The 18,713-nt window shown below is 32.8% G+C and overlaps 1 protein-coding gene and 1 pseudogene across 1 annotated transcript; both read right to left on the reverse strand.

Annotated features, from left to right (window-relative positions):
- Positions 1-553: 553 nt before the first annotated feature.
- LOC136061249 (uncharacterized) lies at positions 554-9,055 on the reverse strand (annotated as a pseudogene).
- A 192-nt stretch (positions 9,056-9,247) lies between these two features.
- Positions 9,248-17,037, reverse strand: LOC111992573 (ATP-dependent Clp protease proteolytic subunit-related protein 3, chloroplastic). The gene is given in 12 exon segments (XM_065771912.1): positions 9,248-9,503; positions 10,032-10,157; positions 10,249-10,332; positions 10,421-10,474; positions 11,383-11,456; positions 11,559-11,655; positions 12,202-12,261; positions 13,064-13,186; positions 15,083-15,184; positions 16,586-16,638; positions 16,641-16,758; positions 16,760-17,037. Coding segments are annotated over 11 exon segments (996 nt in total). The 5' UTR covers positions 16,901-17,037; the 3' UTR covers positions 9,248-9,503; positions 10,032-10,067.
- Positions 17,038-18,713: the final 1,676 nt, after the last annotated feature.

Consider the following 18,713-nt stretch of genomic DNA (forward strand, 5'->3'; position numbering starts at 1 on the left):
AACAATTTTGCTACTTCCAGAACTTAAGGATGTGACAAGTTATGAATAGGCGCAGCAATAAGATTTAGATGGGTCTACCCTTACATGACTTTTAATTTCAAGCACATCAAAGAGTTCTAAACAAAAATGTGATAAAATGGTGTATCCACACCAAAGATTCATTGACTGAGAAGATGGTTTGTGCTGAGACTGCTGGGTGCTGAGAATAGAGTGTGATCTTCAGTTTAAGACAACCCATCAAAATATTACTTACCTAAAAGTTTAAAAGGATGTTAAGAAAAAGGAAAAAACACGAGGGTAAATTATGATTGTTTGAAAAGAAACTTTATAACTTCCAAAAGAAAGCTGTCATATATATATATGAAGTTGAATATATAACATAAATCAGTATTTAAAATAAGTAAATAGTAACTAAAAGTGAATGAAATGTTGTTCTAGACTTCTAGTGACAAATGACAATTAATTGAAGAGATACGTGTCCAATTCTGACACCTGTGCCATCCGTTCCCACAATACTGAATTTGGAGAGGGGGTGGGGGATTTAGTACAGCCATACTTTGAATCACAGTTTCTTTTGTTTGCATGAATTGCCAAAGACCAGACAATAAGTACAGAAAAAACAAGGCATCCCAATGTTGAGAGAAAGTTCAGAGATTTTATGGTCCTTTCTTTTAATTGGTAAGTTCACAGATTTTATTAAAAAAAAAAAAAAGAGGGGGGGGGGGGGGGGGGTTAAGTTTACACTTTACACATGGTGGATCACAAGGCGGTTGGTGGTTTTGCATAAAATCATGCCAAGGCAAACCAAGCGCTGTATACCTTGAGAAGAGCATCAGCAAATGAAAATTTGATAATCTGGAATTGCAGCTCCTACATCCAAGTAGTTCACATCAACTGCAACATCTCCAAGATCATCTGGCAAACATCAACCAAACTTGCGTTCATTTATTCCTTCCAAACCGAACTTAATCAACAAATATAGTTAAAATGTCTAAATTTTCAAAACCATTGTGGTATAGAAAAGATGAGCAGAAACTCAAACCTTCATATATGGTCCTTGCAAAATTTACATATTCAGGAATGAGATCTCTATATATGATACCTTCTGGGCGGGCATCCAGCACTACCAGGACACCTGTAAAATCAATACCAAAGCCAAATTAACTATCTTTGGTGACAAAAGCAATGATCTTTGAATTCACTTGAGTTCCATGGAACACAGAAAAGGAGATCATGCTTCCTTTGAAATCTAAGAAACTGTGGTTACATCTTCCTGACCCCCACCTCCAGGAATAATAAAAAAATGTATGCATATAAACTCAAAGATACCTATTTATATAATCCATAAGGACATTTAAAAAATGAGGCTGAAACAAAAATATTACATATGGCAGTGCAGCATAAAGAACCAAGTCAACTATTCAATGATTTTGGACCAAAATAATCTATGAAATGCACATAACTACCAGAGTAACAGAGAATGAACATTTCTATGCACATAAGCATCTTGCTAATAAGCATTGGAAAAGTTCATAATCTGGACACTGTTTTACTAGCATAGTTTTGGCTTCTTGGGGCTTGGATCCCTCTCGGTGTTACTTCAAACAATTGGAAAAATACATGATAAAGTTTTTATGTTTATAAGCTACAAAAGTTGTGGTTATCAAGGACTGGAAATGCATTTGTTGATCAAATGCAGACATGACAAACTTTTTTCAGCTTTGGTTAAGTTGGGAAATGTACCTGGTGCGACCCAAGCTTTAGTGGAATTGCTTGGCAATGGAGCCAGCCATAGAATATTTCGCAAGTTCATTGAGTCATCATATTTCACATTAGAACCTGAAAGATTACACTGATATTAGCACAACCTCACAAAAAGGCAGTAATTTCCAAAGTCTTATGTTTTAGTTTAAATATTAAAAGATTAGCAATTATTCATCTTTTGCTAGTGACATGGTCTACAAAAGTACAAATTGATTTGACTGATTGTAATTGTTTTAACATTTGAAGAAATGTTCATAAAAAGTACCAACGGAAGAACTATGATAGCTTTGTTTTAAAATTGTATTTTTAAATCTCCCTTTGCAAGAGAGAAAATTTAATGATTCTAACATTTTATACTGAGCCAATATAATAAAGTAGCAGATTCAAAAATGATCCATGTAATGAGACTCTAATAAGAACATTGATAAATGTGTTATCCAGCAACTCTAACCTTTTTGACAAAAACCCATATTGTATGGAAACACTTCTTTATCATATGCTGGGTATTCTTTGGCATGAAACCTGACAAACATAAAGTTCTGATGTTATAAGGTGTATCATCATTTATGAAGTTTGTTTATACCAAAATTACATCTTATTTAAGCTCAACCATTTTTGGCACTAAAGTTGTAAAAGAATGGCGTGATAAAAACAATGACAACTTACAATATACCAAGTCGTCCTGTGTCTACGGCAAGAAAGAGGTGGCCGTGAAAGAAATCGTAGCGGTTTAGGGATATGGTCAGCCCAATGGTAGGACCCCGGGCAGCAATAACTTCAAATAAAAATTGAAGATACAAATTCAACTCCTGCCATTTAATTAAAAAAAAAATTCCAGATTAATTGAAAAATTAGGGGACATTTTTTGTGCCTATGATCCTGTAAAGCAATTGAAATATTATTACTGCAATACAAACCTCACTTATGAAGCGTCTCCCATACGGTGTTCTGGTCAACTCACATCGGTTCTCTTTTGATCTTTCAACATCAGGAACCTATTAAATCTAAAGGAATTAAGGTTTACTCATCAATCTTCTACAGATTCTTTCAATTTTAGCAATAACCAAGACGAACAAAAAGAAAATGACTTAAAAAAAAATTCCTTTACCAGTTTCTTAGATTACCATCATACACACATACACAAATTTATACATTTGACACTGACCCAATTGAGAATAAGCCAAAAACTTTATAAAACAATATCCACATTACCAAGCAGAGTCAAATTCAAAGCTACAAACAGAACCCATGAAAAAGAACTCACAGCAATCATAGTGGGATCAAGAGCTCGTTGAATAGCAGCAGGGTCACCACCAGAATCAACAGCAAGGCGAGCAAGCTCGAGAACCGGCTCTGGGGCCACCAAATGAGCTCATCTACCTCTCTTCGATCCGATGCACCAATTTTTGCCAAACCCAAATCTTTTTTAGTTGTCAAACACTTTCTGGACCGTAGNCTGTTTTGTGTAAATCTCTTGTGAGATCTTTGAGGAGTTTTCCTTTACACAAAGCTTAGGGTTTTCAAGTTGGAGATATTATCTACATCTAGATAATCAACTTGGTTGCTACCATTGAAGCTTAAAGATAATCAAGCGGGGGTGTTTGTAGCTGATTGAAGAATCCAAGAAAGAAGGAGTCCGTGGATTCGGAGCTTGCACGTGGTCACGTCAGTAAGTTCTACTGGTGGGTAGCATGTAAGTTGTCAAACACTTTCTGGACCGTAGTTTGGGACTTGTAGGAGTGAAGGGAACGAGGAATTTGAGACAGGAGTTGAGGTCGTGGGCAACGAGGGGTTTGATTTTGGAGGACTGGGATTTGGGTCCAAGGACTGAGAGCAAGTCTGAAGGAGTGGCTTTGGGTGTGGAAGTTGAAGGGGAAGATGGCTTGTGAAAGAATGGAAATGATGAAGCTGTGAGAGAGAGAGAGAGAAGGAAGGTCAGTCTCAGAGAGAGAGAGGCCTTGCCCATCTCCTCCCTCTCTCTCTCTCTCTCTCACTCTGTCTGTGTCTACAGCTCTTCTTGGTGTGTACGTTGGGATATTTATACATATATGTTGGTAACTGAATTGCGGGGTTACGGCTTGAAGTTTGGCACTTTTTTTTTTTTTTGGGGTCCGAATTAGGTCACACATGGTGACACGTGTTTACCTAAAAAAAAAAAAGAGTTTGGAACTTTCTCTTTCTATGACATTTGTTTTCTTCAAAAAAATAAATAATAAAAAATAAATTTTAATAAAAGAAGTGCATTTCTCTATCTACATTCAACTTTTTTTTTTTTTTTTTAGGTTGAGAAACATCTTCATTCAGCTTTAAAAGTTATTCAAAAAGTCAATAATGGCTCGCATGACCATTAAAGACAATGATGACAATAAAGATCAAAAGAATCAACGAGACAATCAATAGAAAGTAAAGAGGAAATTCCAAGAAATAAAATTTTATAAGAAGTGCATTTTTCCAAAAAAAAAAAAAAAAGAAAAGAAAAGATATCACAGTATTTCCTACTTACATGTCTTGTAAGCTCTATTCTTTCATTCTCTCATTTCTCCTTGTAACCATAAATTTTCAATCCTTCAATTCCTTCTTACATCAAGCTTTATTGAAAGTGTTCCAAATTTCAATAATAATATTCACAATTCCAAATTCATTATTGTGGTTGTGGGTATGTTTTAAGATTTGACTTGCTTAAAATGTTTTATAACTCTATTTATATTATTAACTAACCATGATTATGGACTACTTTACTTGAGGGTGACCATAATAACTCTTCTATCTACTAAGAAACCGCATGAGCTTCATTAGAGGAGTCGAGCTAAGCCTAATGCCATCCATACCAAATTACCTTTTCTTTTGGGGGTGGGGGGGAATCAGCCATACCCATATGCCCCCCAAAAAAAAATGCTCTCACTCCACAAAACTTTAACTTTCAACTTTTACAAGTTTAGTAGAGGTGATTGACAACAGTCTTACACAGTAATATTGAATTATATCTACATAAAGGAAGATCAAATAAAAGAAATTTAGATAACCTTTATGTTTACTAAATTTTCTGCTTTGTTGAAACATAATGCTTGCATTTATTACATGTTTTTAAAAAAAATGGACCCCACATATATGTCCAAACTCTTTTATCTCTTAAATTAAGGAGTTTATCTTTATCACAAAAAGAATTCCCACCCTTCAAATTTAAAACTTATCATTATAAAATAAAAAATAAAAAAAATAAGGTACATGATGAACTCTATTCCCTTATCATTATTCCGCAAAAAAAAAAAAAAAAGTAATCTATAAATTCTATGTGTTACTTTTTGTAAATATATATTTTTTTTAAATCTTAAAAATAGAAATGGTCTATTAAACAAATTTTTTTTTTTTTTTTTTTAAAAAAAAAAAAAGTAATCTATAAATTCTATGTGTTACTTTTTGTAAATATATATTTTTTTTAAATCTTAAAAATAGAAATGGTCTATTAAACAAATTTTTTTTTTTTTTTTTTGGAGCCAAACACGTAATATATAAAAAATTATTATCTGAAAACTAATTTTAAGTTCAATTTTTTGAAAAAATTTTTTATACTATTTTGAAAATAAAAATAAAAATTCTCCTACCAATCAGGCCCTAACAAACCAAGTGTTTGAATTGTCATTAGTAGAAACCAATTCAATAAAATAATCACTTCTCAAGAGCAATTTTATAGATTATGAGCAGAGCAGTATTAAACTAAGCTGAGATTGTTTTGCATTCAACGTGATTAATAGTGCTACTTTTCTTGATGTTAAAACGTTTTACTACCAACACTATACAAATGTGATTATTACCAGATTTAATCCCGAGTTTGGAAAAGATGGGGGGAGGAGATCAGCCATACCCATATGCCCCCAAAATATTCTCACTCCACAAAACTTCTACTTTCAACTTTTACGGGTTAATAGAAGTGATTGACAATAGTCTTACACAATGATATTGAATTATATCTACACGTGAAGATCAAATAAAAGAAAATTAGATAACCTTCAATTATGTTTACTAAAATTTTCTGCTTTGCTAAAATGTAATGCTTGCGTTTATAGTCTGTCTCAATTCAGATTATTGTATTACTTGTTTTGAAAATAGTGAACCCCACATATTTGTCTAAACTCTTTTATCTCTTAAATTAAGGAGTGTATCTTTATCACAAAAAAAAAATTCCCACCCTTCAAATTTAAAACTTATCATTAAAAAAAAAAAGTACATGATAAACTCTATTCATTTATCATTATCCACAAAAAAGAGTAATCTACAGATTCTACACATTAATTTTTGTAAATATATATATATATATATATATATATATATTAAATCTCAAAAATAGAAATGGTCTCCCAAACAATTATTTTTTTGTTTTGGAGCCAAACATGTAAAATATAAAAATTATTATCTAAAACCTAGTTTTCAAGTTCAATTTTTTGAAAATTGTTTTTATACTATTTTGAAAATAAAAGCAAAAATCCTCCTACCAATCAAGCCCTAACAAACCAAGTGTTTGAATAATCATTAGTAGAAACCAATTCAATAAAATGATCACACTTCTTAAGATCAGCTTTATAGATTATGAGCAAAGCAATATTAAACTAAGCTAAGATTGCTTTGCATTCAACATGATTAATAGTGCTACTTTTCTTGATGTTAAAACGTTTTACTACCAATTCTATACAAATGTGATTATTAATAGGTTTAGTCCCAAGTTTGGAAAAGATGGGGGGAGGAGATTAGCCATACCCATATGCCCCAAAAATAAATAAATAAATAAATTTCTCACTCCACAAACTTCGACTTTCAACTTTTACGGGTTTAGTAGAGGTGATTGACAACAGTCTTATATAGTGATATCAAATTATATCTACAAAGGGGAAGATCAAATAAAAGAAAATTAGATAACCTTCAATTATGTTTACTAAAATTTTCTGCTTTGCTAAAACATAATGCTTGCGTTTATAGTCCGACTCAATTTAGATGGTTGTATTACTTGTTTTGAAAATAGTGAACCTCAAATATTTGTCCAAACTCTTTTATCTCTTAAATTAAGGAGTTTATCTTTATTACAAAAAGAATTTCCACCTTTCAAATTTAAAACTTATCATTATTATTATTATTTTTTTTAAAGTACATGATGAGCTCTATTCCCTTATCATTATCCACACACACACACACACACACAAAAAGTAATCTACAAATTCTTACATTACTTTTTGTAAACATATTTTTTTAAAATCTCAAAAATAGAAATGGTCTCCCAAACAATTAGGTTATGTTTGGTAATAGTTTTTGTTTTCTATTTTCAAAAACTTGTTTTTGGGAATATAATGAAAAAAAAAATAGAAAATACTAAAATAAAAAACATGTTTGGTTAATTGAAATTAAAAAGATAGTTTTTTGAAAAAAAAAAAAATACTAAAATATGTTGTTACTAAGATTTGAACTCTAATACTAACTCATTAAATGAGACAGATTCATTAAATTAAATGTGTGTTTTCATTGACTATTGAAAATAAGAAACTGAAAACTGCCTTTTGCATGTTTTCAGTTTTCTTCACAAATTGAATTTTGAGAATGATTTTTGTTTTTTGTCTATTTTAGGTTGTCAAACAAGTTTTTTAGTTTCAAAAATAAAAAATTGTTTTCGGAAAAAATAAATAAGGAGGAAAGACCAATTACCAAACATACCCTTATTTTTTGTTTTCAATATTTTGAAAATTGTTCTAAAAAATTGGAGCCAAACACATAAAATATAAAAATTATTATCTGAAAACTAGTTTCAAGTTCAATTTTTAAAAAATTGTTTTTATACTGTTTTGAAAATAAAAACAAAATTTCTCATACCAATTAGGCCTAACAAACCAAGTGTTTGAATAATCATTAGTAGAAACCAATTCAATAAAATGATCACACTTCTCAAGAGCAGCTTTATAGATTATGAACAAAGCAGTATTTAACTAAGCTAAGATTGTTTGCATTCAACGTGATTAATAGTGCTACTTTTCTTGATGTAGGCCTAACAAACCACGTGTTTGAATAATCATTAGTAGAAACCAATTCAATAAAATGATCACACTTCTCAAAAGCAACTTTATAGATTATGAGCAAAGCAGTATTTAACTAAGCTGAGATTGCTTTGCATTCAACGTGATTAATAGTGCTACTTTTCTTGATGATAAACGTTTTACTACTAGTTCTATACAAATATGATAATTACTAGGGGTGTGCGTGGTTCAGTCAGCTCGGTTTTATCCCAAATTTATCACCAAACCGATAGGGATTGGTTTTCTCATAATTGGAACTGATGCACACCGCCTAGGATCAGTTTTCTGACTTATAGAGTAGCAGTTCTTAGTGGTTGGTTTAATCGGTTTATTATTTTTCAACTCAATAGAGAGGCAGAACCCCAAAAAAAAAAAAAAAATGTAATGCAGGTGAAATTTATGTTGATTTGAATGTAAAAGGCAAACAAAGAAATTTTTTGACAAAGAAATGCTTTAAAATGAATTTATCCTACAACAAATAAACAAAAGCCAATGTCTAATAAGTAGTACGGCAGTCCCACAGTAGTTGTAGTACTCTACAGCCTCTACTAACTTAGTAGCTCAAAATCCCCAAGTCAAAAAACATAAAAATAAAAATACAAAAAATCTAAAAATATACTATGCAATATTTGGAATCAGTAGTTATTGAATGGTAATTACATTTTTCCCATAAATGATTGAAGAGTCCCGATAAATGATTGAAGAGTGAGAACTCTCTCAGTCTCCCTCAAAATCTCTTTGTTGGAAAAAAAAAAAAAGTTTCAGTACTTGTCGACCATGAGATTTTGAGGGGAAAAAAAGTTTCAGTACTTGTGGACTATGAAACAAACATTGAAACTTACCAACGGTGTTGCGGCAGACTAGCAGAGGAATGACTCACTTGGAGTGAGCAGCAGCTTCAAGTGAGAGAGAGTTCTGAATTAAGCGTTTGGAAAAGAAGAATTTATATGGCTACTCAATTTTGTAACCCAAGCCATCTACAACATCGTTTTACACTTTTTTTTTTTTTTTTTTTTTTTTTTTAAGCCCAGTGATCGAAACGGGCTCTTTCACTTAGTTTTAGGGGTAAAAATGTAAATTAAGTATATTAAAATATTATTACTGGAAGTCAATTACAATTGCATCACCACACAAGCATCGGAAAGACCCATGCCCTCCGATCGCTGGCCTTGGCTCCAACCGTTTGACCTCAAGTGCAGTGTGGTTTCTCGGCTCTGGTCGGTTGCAGCGGTGTACATTGCTCACCCCCTAATTATTACTAGATTTAATCCTAAGTTTGGAAGGGACGCACCCGCGCCCACCCGCAGGGGTGGGGGTTATTAGGGGGAATTACTTTTAAGAACCAGAGAAACTGTGGGATTTTGAATGAAAATGGAATAATAGATGATCATGGGTCTAACCCTGGCTCCAAACAAGAAATCAAGTTGCTCTTAAGAAAATGGAAATGCTCTCTATGTTAGAATGAGAAAATTAAACATGTAAGTGAAGATTAAAAAACTTAAATATTACATATTATTAAAAACATGTACAGATTATCAATGTAAAATTCACCCTTCCGTCACTTCTCAGCCTGTTTGTGCACAAGAATATCGTTCACAAGGATAAAGCTTTGGGACTGCACATGAATCAGATATTCCAGCTAATAGGTCCACCAAAACTTTCTCAGAAGAAGTAGCTACCTATTTCCTGCAAAACCAGCAATGTTAGAGATTGATTGGTTCCAAAAGATTTATTTATGTTTTTATTTTTTAAACATGATACTCATATATGAAGTCAGTGAAGAAGCAAAATAGACTCTGAAAATAGCCGCACTGTGCAAGAAATTAGAAATGATCCCTATATCAGTGACTAATTTTCTTTAATGGCCTCACTAAGATGATTGTCGGGTTTCAAATCCTATAGAGATAAGAGCCGTTAGGGACAATCAGTTGCACACCTTGATTTCATCCCTAATGAGTATGGATGCAAATTTGTTTCCCCACAAAGACAACTTTCTAAAAATAAATTTAAAAAACCCTCTCACAATCTCACCCCCCTAAACAACACCCCACCCCCCCAAAAAAAAAAAAAAAAGAAGAAGAAGAAGAAGAAGAAGAAAACATCTTGGTTGAGCCAAAGTGATTTTCAATCAACTTCCATGATTGTGAATATTATGGCATTATGCCACTGGATTTTTTTCCCAGACGTAAAAAAGAATCAACTATAGGTACTCACACTTGCGTGATGTGTATTGCTAAAGAGAAACTAAATTCAATCTACAGCTTTGATGCCAGCCATCTTGTCCCATTCCTCTGGAGAGGCAACATCATGCATTATCTTTTCTTGACCACGCCAAAGAATCTGGATTCCAGCATTCCCACATTAGTTCAGTAGCCCAGAATGAAATAACATATAAAGACAACTTACAGAAACATTACATGTACCAACTTACTCTGTCTATGACCCCGAAATCCTTAGCTTTTGTACAATCCATATAAAATGGTCTTCTCATCTTATTAGCTACGGTCTCCTCTGACTAAGAAAATGTGAAATTATTTGTGAATTATTATTATTATTCTTTTCTCATATTGTAGTTAACAAAGCATCTAATGTGTCATACTTACATTTCCAGTGTGCTTAGACAGGAGTTTTACAAGTGTGTCCCTGTTTGTAATTACCTGCAAAAGCAATTATGCACTATGATAATTCCTGCAAAACTATAATGTTATTCAAAAGGTTGTGAATTGAAAAGTAGCTCACACAAATAATTAGTTCTTATTAATGAAGTCCAGTCCATGAGAGGATAAGTTTGAAGGTTTCCTTCTGGTTTTGGAATTCAACTTTATTTACAAGAATAACAAGGAGGTGTATTAATCATATTATGAGTTAGTCCTGCATTGATAAGAACACTAATCCTATTAGGCATATTAGTCCCCATATGGAAAAGAAAAATGTAAGGAGGTGTGGCAGTCCCTATAAATAGAGTGGTGGTGTAGCTTTGTTTAATGTGTGAGAGTTTGAACACAAAGCTTTGTCAAGTGTGAGAGTTAGGAGACCAAGCTTTGTCTAGTGAGTGAGTCAAAGACTAAGCTTTGTCTAGTGTGTTAGCGAGTGCGAGGGCGCCTTTGGGTATATCAGGGTTTTGAGTTAGTTTTTGTGAGGGTTTGTGAGTGTGATTGTAATCATTTTTTTTTATTGATAGTGGACTTTAGTTGATGTTTCCCATGGATGTAGCCTTGGAGTTAGCCAAACTATGTTAAATTTTGTGTGATGTTTACTATTTTATTCATTTATTGCTTTGTGCGTATATTACAACACTTATCATTGTCAAACAAATGTAGTTGTAAAACAGTAGCTAATAGTAAGAGAAGAAAACAGACTCAACTCCTACCTGCAATCACATTATCATAGTTTTAATAAAACCTTCCTCTTTTTACTCCTCCAACCTAGGTACAGAGGAGCCATCCAATGACACAATACATTTTCCAGCTACTGGAAAGAGGAACAAACTGACAATTTCATCATGGAAACTGTATTTCCCAATCACATTGAGATGATAGAAAGCACTGTAAAGGGTTCAGCTTACCTCTTTTGCACGGATTAGAACATCACTAGCAGGCATCAACCCAGATGATGGTATACGAGGTTGTTGGATCATGGCTGAGAAAGAATTCAAGTGAACACTTGATATGACATTGGACAAGAAACGATAGAAGTGTAAAAAGACAAGAATGCAAACTAAAACAGCCAACTACATCATACCCTTGGCATGCGGCATCATAAACCGTTTACCCTTAGTTCCAGCCGCAAGTAGTAGACAAGCCTGACCTATAGCAGCCCCAACAGCAACGGTATGTATCTGTGTAAACAACAACAGTTATATAACAAGAAAGAACCTAAGAGCAGGGAAAGTATTGAAATCAAATCTCATGGTCCAACAAATAAGAGATGGATTTGGTTTCGATGGACTATTCAATAATATAACCATTTGGGACATCCAGCAAATTCTTCTTATCCATCAGCTTTGTGTTGAAATAAAGTTTCTTGACGTGCTGCAAGGGAAGGGGGCATCCTAGGCTGACAGAAATGGATATGAGGAGATGAACATATTTAGACTATTTATCATATTAACAATCCCAATTAAAATCACCATCTCATCCAACCACAGCTGTAACCAGTCCATTTGTGCCATATCATTACCACCCACATTGATCACCAGACATCAATACAGCAACAAACCAACTTTTCAGCCAAATTGCCACCATTTCCACAGCCACACCTTCACTGCAATTGCCACTCTACAAATTGCTAAGCAACTCCACCACCAATGTTAAACCACACTACTACAGCTGCCACCAACATAATTCATTAATTAGTAGGAAGAGGACAATTTTGATAAGTTCACCTCATTTTTTAATTGCATCATTGCATCGTAGATTGCAAAACCCTCTGTCTCCATCCCAACCTGAATGAAAAGCAATTTAACTCCACGAAATTAAAGCATTGAAAATTTAAAAATATAATAATAATAATAATAATTGCAATGACAACGGTATGGAGAGAGAGGAATTAGATTCAATAGCAAATAATTTTGAAAATTATACTTGAAGCAGCCAAAAAAAAATCAATGTGAATATTTAATTGGAATTCTGTTTTTAAATTGTTTCTGAATTGTGACAAATAATTTCTGGTCAAATATCACATCACCTACAATATAAACTTTAGTTGGATATATCAATTATAAATTTATGGGCAAATTACAATTTTCCACCCTAATCTTTCACCTTGATTGCACTTAACCCCCTAAACTATTAGAACGCACGATTGGCCCCTCAAAGTTATTACTCTGTTTCAATGTCCCCCTGCCTAACTGAATTTCGAATTGAAAGATCAATTTACCCTCTTTCCATCTGTTGGTTTTTGAGATTGAAGAGAGGCAAATTCGTCTTTCAATGCCACATTCCATTGGAATTAAGTTAATGCCAAAATAGATGACAGGGGGTTAAATGTGCTGACTTAAAAAAAAAAAAAAAATTGTTGGGGTGGGGGGGGTGTGGATCCTGGGTTTCAATAATTCATGAGATTAAAGTGACAAACCCATATTGCAAGCAAGACTACTTCAAACTGACTGGGTTTAATCCATATTAGATTAGATCAGTCAAAAATGGCTTACCCACAAACCTATCAAATATTACACACAATACGTAGCCTACTGCATATAGATCACATTTTATAGTGTCCTACAATGAAATCAATGTGAAGCTTACTGTTTCACCATCATCACGAGTTGTTCCTGTAGAATTTAAATAAACATATACTGGTTCTTTGGGATCCAACCACTGCAGGTACATCAATTCTGCTACAATGAGCTCTGTCACAGCTGGCACCAACTGAGAGATACAAATGGTTAGATTGTCACACAGATTGCACATCCAATTGTAAGATAAAATTATAGCGAATCATCACCAGCAAATAAAGGAATCAAAATGCAAGAAAATTGACGCTGTGATTGTTCAAGAGACTTCAGAACCCAATTATCACTTCAAAATACTATCATTTCTTTTATTTATTTATTATTATTATTATAGCAATTGTATATCAAATGCAATGATTCTGCAGTGATTATTATATCGAGTTAAAAGGGAACATAATTCACTGAGCAGACACCATCTGTTAAGTGAACAAATGAGTACGGATGATAATTGCAAAGAAATATGTCTGCATTGAATTTAAAATGCATAGGGAAAGCATGGAACATGCAATCTTTTCTATCTGCATCAAGCAGTCATAAGTATCTAACTACAGAATGGCCTAGAGTGGAAGAATTACAATAACAAGCAAGGGCCATGAATCTAATAATAATAATAATAATAATACAAAGATAATCCTAAAGAAATCTTAGCTGACACTGAGGGAATTGTTTGACAACCAATATGTATGAAACCAGCACTCCTAAATAACCACTTCATCCCAATACTAATGCCTTATGTTTTTTGCAAGCTGAAATTATTTGAAAGCTTGGACACTAAAAGGTTATGATAGCTCTTCAGTTTCTTATTATGCAAGAGAAGGTGATTCCTTGTTTCACCCTTGCTAAGTTACAAGAGTTATAAGCTTAGTACCTTCCCCTAAAATTATGATTTCTTCCATGTCAACACCTAGTAATCTGATGGAATTGCGATGGCGCAACCATAGCATTGTACAAGAAAGAATATCCTCATTGGAAGCCTAGGGCGAAGGCAAAGCCAAAAAATAGCGTCCATGGTAGTTAATTACAGTGTTGGTAAAAGCAAGGGCGCACTTAAGCGCAAAGACCTCTTGAGGCCTAGGCGCAAAGCACAAAGCGTAAGCACGCACTTGATTGAAGTGAAGAGCATATTTAAAAATAATAATTTAATAAATTTAAAAATAATTATTAATGAGAAATGCAATAATCAAATTATCATAGAAATTGAAATAAAAAATTTTATATAATTCATATAACATTTAGATAAGCCCTACTTTTGCAATTTTAACACAAAAATTGCAAATCAAGTCATTTTATTTTGTTGGATAAGCTAGATATGAGTACTTCCATGTAATATCCTTTCTTAAATCTCCAATATCCATAATGCCCTATGACTAATTAGTAATATTAGTTAATAATTTAATCACTTGTAACTCTATAGGAATTAGTCTGCTATGTTCAACATCAACCACTAAAGTAACTATACCACAAATATGTTATATCGTACTTTTTTTTTTCCATGAATGAGCTTAGAATATGAGGACATAGCAACATGGTAATTGGTACCAAGCAGATATCCAGAAGGGAAAATATAGAATAAGAAGAAGAAGCTGGGTGGGTTACTATTTCAAGGAGAAAAACCAAGAAAAAATAAAAATAAAAATAGGGAAGAACTGGGAGGTTGTGGGTTGGGTTTTAGCCTTTTAGGACAAGTTACACTCAAAATATCTTTTTTTGATAAGTAAGTTACACTAAAAACATGTCAAATCAATGGTTTATATCAATAATGTCACGATTCTAAAGTTTTATTTCAGTTTTGATTTTTTTTTTTTTTTGAAAAATATAAAAAAAGCGCCAAAAAGCGCGCTTTAAGCTTTTTGAAAGAGCGCAAAAAAGCGCACTTCTATGAATGAGCCTAGCTTTTGAGGCAAAAAACACTGGAGCCTTAGGGCTTCGAGCTTTGAGCTTAAGCACGCTTTTAACAACACTGACTTAATCAGGTTTTTTATATACTATTTTGTTATTCTAGAGTCAAGGGTNAATGCTAGATTGAAAGCACTTACAGGCATGCAATGTAAACAATCCTCCCATTAAGAAGCAATGAAGGCAAGTCCGGTGGAGGCCTTCTTGGCCTTTGCTCATAGGAAACCGACCTTTCCACCTAATTCAAGCAAGAGGATGTTATCATTTCACCAAACAAGTAAAAGTTTAAAAGAAAAACAAAGGAATCAATTGATAAAAATTTAGAATATGCAAAAACTTTAAACTCGGTTCATTCAGCACAAAATGAAAATTAAATCAAAGAAAGCTCTCTCATACTTATAAATGAGGTATCATACAGACTGATAATTTAGAATTAATTCTCATAATTTTCAACACAATTTTCCTTCAAATGTTTTTTTTCCCCCCACAACTTTTCTAGGAAAGGTTTTTTCAGAAGAAAAAAATAACAATAACCTCACACACACTCAAATCAATTCTTGAGTGGAGCTTTTGTATCAAACCTAATCACACTTGAAACAAACCAGAAAACTCATCTACAAACCTTTTTCTACCCAAAAACATTACTTAAACCTATCTAAGCAAATATCTACCAATTAAAGCAAACCAGAATATTTATCCATAACTATTTTCCACCAAAACTTGACCCAACAAACTCAATAAAAGTTTACCCAACATGCCAATCATTTCAAAGGAAAAGTAAGCAATTTAACCCAACACACACACTCAGATACACAGTTACACAACACATACATTATATATGATTCAATCATCTCAAAGAAACACAAAAAACCTAAAGCAAAACACACACACACACACACACACACACGCCTACTTCCATTCACAAGTACACAAATGTATTCACACTTTAAATCATTTCAAAGCAAACAAAAACCAAAACACACACACCCACTTACATACAATAACAACACCAATCAAGCCTTAGTCCCAAAATTTTTGGGTTGGCTATGAATCATCAACAAACTAATAGGCTCAATCACATGTATTTTATTCCACAATTCTATTCTATCCAAAGTCAATCGACGTGTCTTTTAAAAAAGAAATCTACTAATATTACTTTACACCTTCCTCAACCTTTTTTCCAGATCCTTCGACTTGAATCAACTCAGTCTTCCTCACTAGTGCACATCCACTTACATACACAAAATACACAAACATATTCAAATACAACATATATAATTTCAATCATTTCAAGGCAAATACAATCAACCTAGACCAGAAACACACACCCATATACATATAAAGTTCAATCATTTCATATCATACCAAAGCAACCAAAACCAAGCAAACAGAAACCCATCACCCACTTACGTACACAAAATACACAAACAAATTCACCTACAACATATACAATTTCAATCATTTCAAGGCAAATACAATCAACCTGAGACCAAAACACACACACCACATACATATATAGCTTAATCATTTCATATCATGCCAAAGCAACCTAAACAAAAACAAACAGAAACCCATATGCATAAACAAATATACCACCATATACAAACACTAATACATAGTAAAGAGAGAGAGAGCTGACTTGGGCAGGTGTAGCCATGAGCTTAGGAGAGTCGAACAAATCCAAGTAAGGAGCGTATCAGACTTGACAGGCTTGTGAAGAAACGTTTCTGGGGAGTTGGAAGCAGCAGAAGCGAGTTGGGAAAGAAACGGGTCCTTAGGGTTGAATGGGGGAATGGGAATTTTGGATTTGTTTTTGGGCATTAATGGCACAAAGGGTAGTCCTCAAATTTCTGAAACTACCCTTTGTGCTTCTACTTCTAAGGGACTGTGATAAGGAAGTTGAAGCTGAGGGAAGTGAAGAGGCCATTGGAAAGTGCAGAGGGGTGGTGGCCATGGTGTGTTTTTTTTTGGGGGTTTGTGTTTATGTATTTGTGCGGTGAAAATCAGAGAAATTTTTTCTGTTTTGAGAAGCAGAAAGAAATGGAGTGGTGAGGAAGATTGTGGATGGTGGGTCGGATTGTGGAGGGTCCGAATGGGTCAATCTAAACACACCATATACATGGACGTTTGTTTATCAGATATCAAAATTAGATTTTTTTTTTTTTTTTTGGGTGGGGGGTGCCGGGGGTGGATAAGTATTTTTATGAGAATATGGTTTGATTATATTTTAGTTTTAAAAAGTGCTTAATTTTTTTATAAAAAAAAAGAACTATAATAATAAATATATCAAGTAAGTCAATTGATTTTAGGATAAAGTTTGGTTGTAGTATATAGGGGTGTACAGTAAACCTGTCAAAACCGACTCGATCTAACTCAACCCATCAAATTCGGTCAATTTTTAAGGGTAGGTGGGTTGGGTTGTATCATAATTTATTTATTTTTTTTTTACAGTGTGTTGGATTGGTTCAAATCATGAAATTTATAAATCTGTCTAACCCAACCCGACCCACCTATATTTAATATATTTTTAAATTTAAAAATATATTATGTAATTTTGTTATTTACTTTTTTGCCCCTCTTCTTAAATAAAACCCAAACCTAAATTCTTCTTGTATAGTTTATGTTTGCTTGATTTATTATCATGATTATTTGGTTATAAATTTGCTCTTATTTGTGGTAGTGTTGTTTTAATGCTCAATTTAAATAATATATAATTAAAAAAAAAATGTCCAACCCATAAATCCAACCTTACCCAACCCAATTCACATGGGTTGGGTTGGATTTTTTTTAACCCATCATGGTGGGTTGGGTTGAAAAACTCCTCAACCTAACCTATGCACACTCCTATACTAAAATAAGGCTACAACTCCCAATAAAAAAAAATTGTTACATATTTTGAAAATCTAAATGTTGAATTGCATATTCTTTTTTACTAAAAAAAATTGTATATTCTTTTTTTTTTGAACTCACATTTCAAATTTCGTGCCAATCAGATGTTATTTACTATTCAATCCATAAATTTATTTTTTATATATAATTTTAAACTATAAAACTTGAAATTTAATCTTTTGAAAATTTCACAAGTATAGAGAATATAAGAAGAAATATAATCCAATTGTGAATTTATCAAAATGCACATCTAATAAAAAGATATTAAATCGTGTTGTAGACTTAAGTTACAACCAAATTTATAGCTAAAGTTTGTTCTTTTGTTTCATATCTATCAATTTTTATTTAAAAATATTTCATAGATTTATAATTATAATTTCACGTCCAATAGCTCCCTCTCTTTGCAAAAATTAACATCTAAACACTATTTTAATATTACAATTGAGGTACATTTTATTTTCTGTAATTTATTTGCATAATGTAAGACAAAAAAACTAAAAGCTTGTTTATTTATAAAAAGCTAAAAGTTAAATGTTTGAAATAAAGTTAAAATAAAAAGCAAAAAGTTCAAAATTGTAATCAATAGGAATATATTCATGGGATTTCTATATACCAATTACATGAAAAAAAGTGTTGGAGATAGAACAAGGTTAACACACACACACACAAAAAAAAAAAAAAAAAAAAAAAAAAAAAAAAAAAAAAAGAAAATAAATAACTTGGAGGCATAATATCGTTTTCCTTAGACAATATTTACCCTCACACTATTATTGTTAAAAGGTTATCACAAATTTGTCTTCAGGATACAATCAAGATATTAGGTTCTATAGATAACTGTGCGGCGTCCGAACTGTTGGGCCCACTCAGCCCCTAGTCTC

The sequence above is a fragment of the Quercus suber genome, unplaced genomic scaffold (assembly GCF_002906115.3).
Source record: "Quercus suber isolate HL8 unplaced genomic scaffold, Cork oak 2.0 scaffold_51, whole genome shotgun sequence".
Classification (NCBI taxonomy): domain Eukaryota; kingdom Viridiplantae; phylum Streptophyta; class Magnoliopsida; order Fagales; family Fagaceae; genus Quercus; species Quercus suber.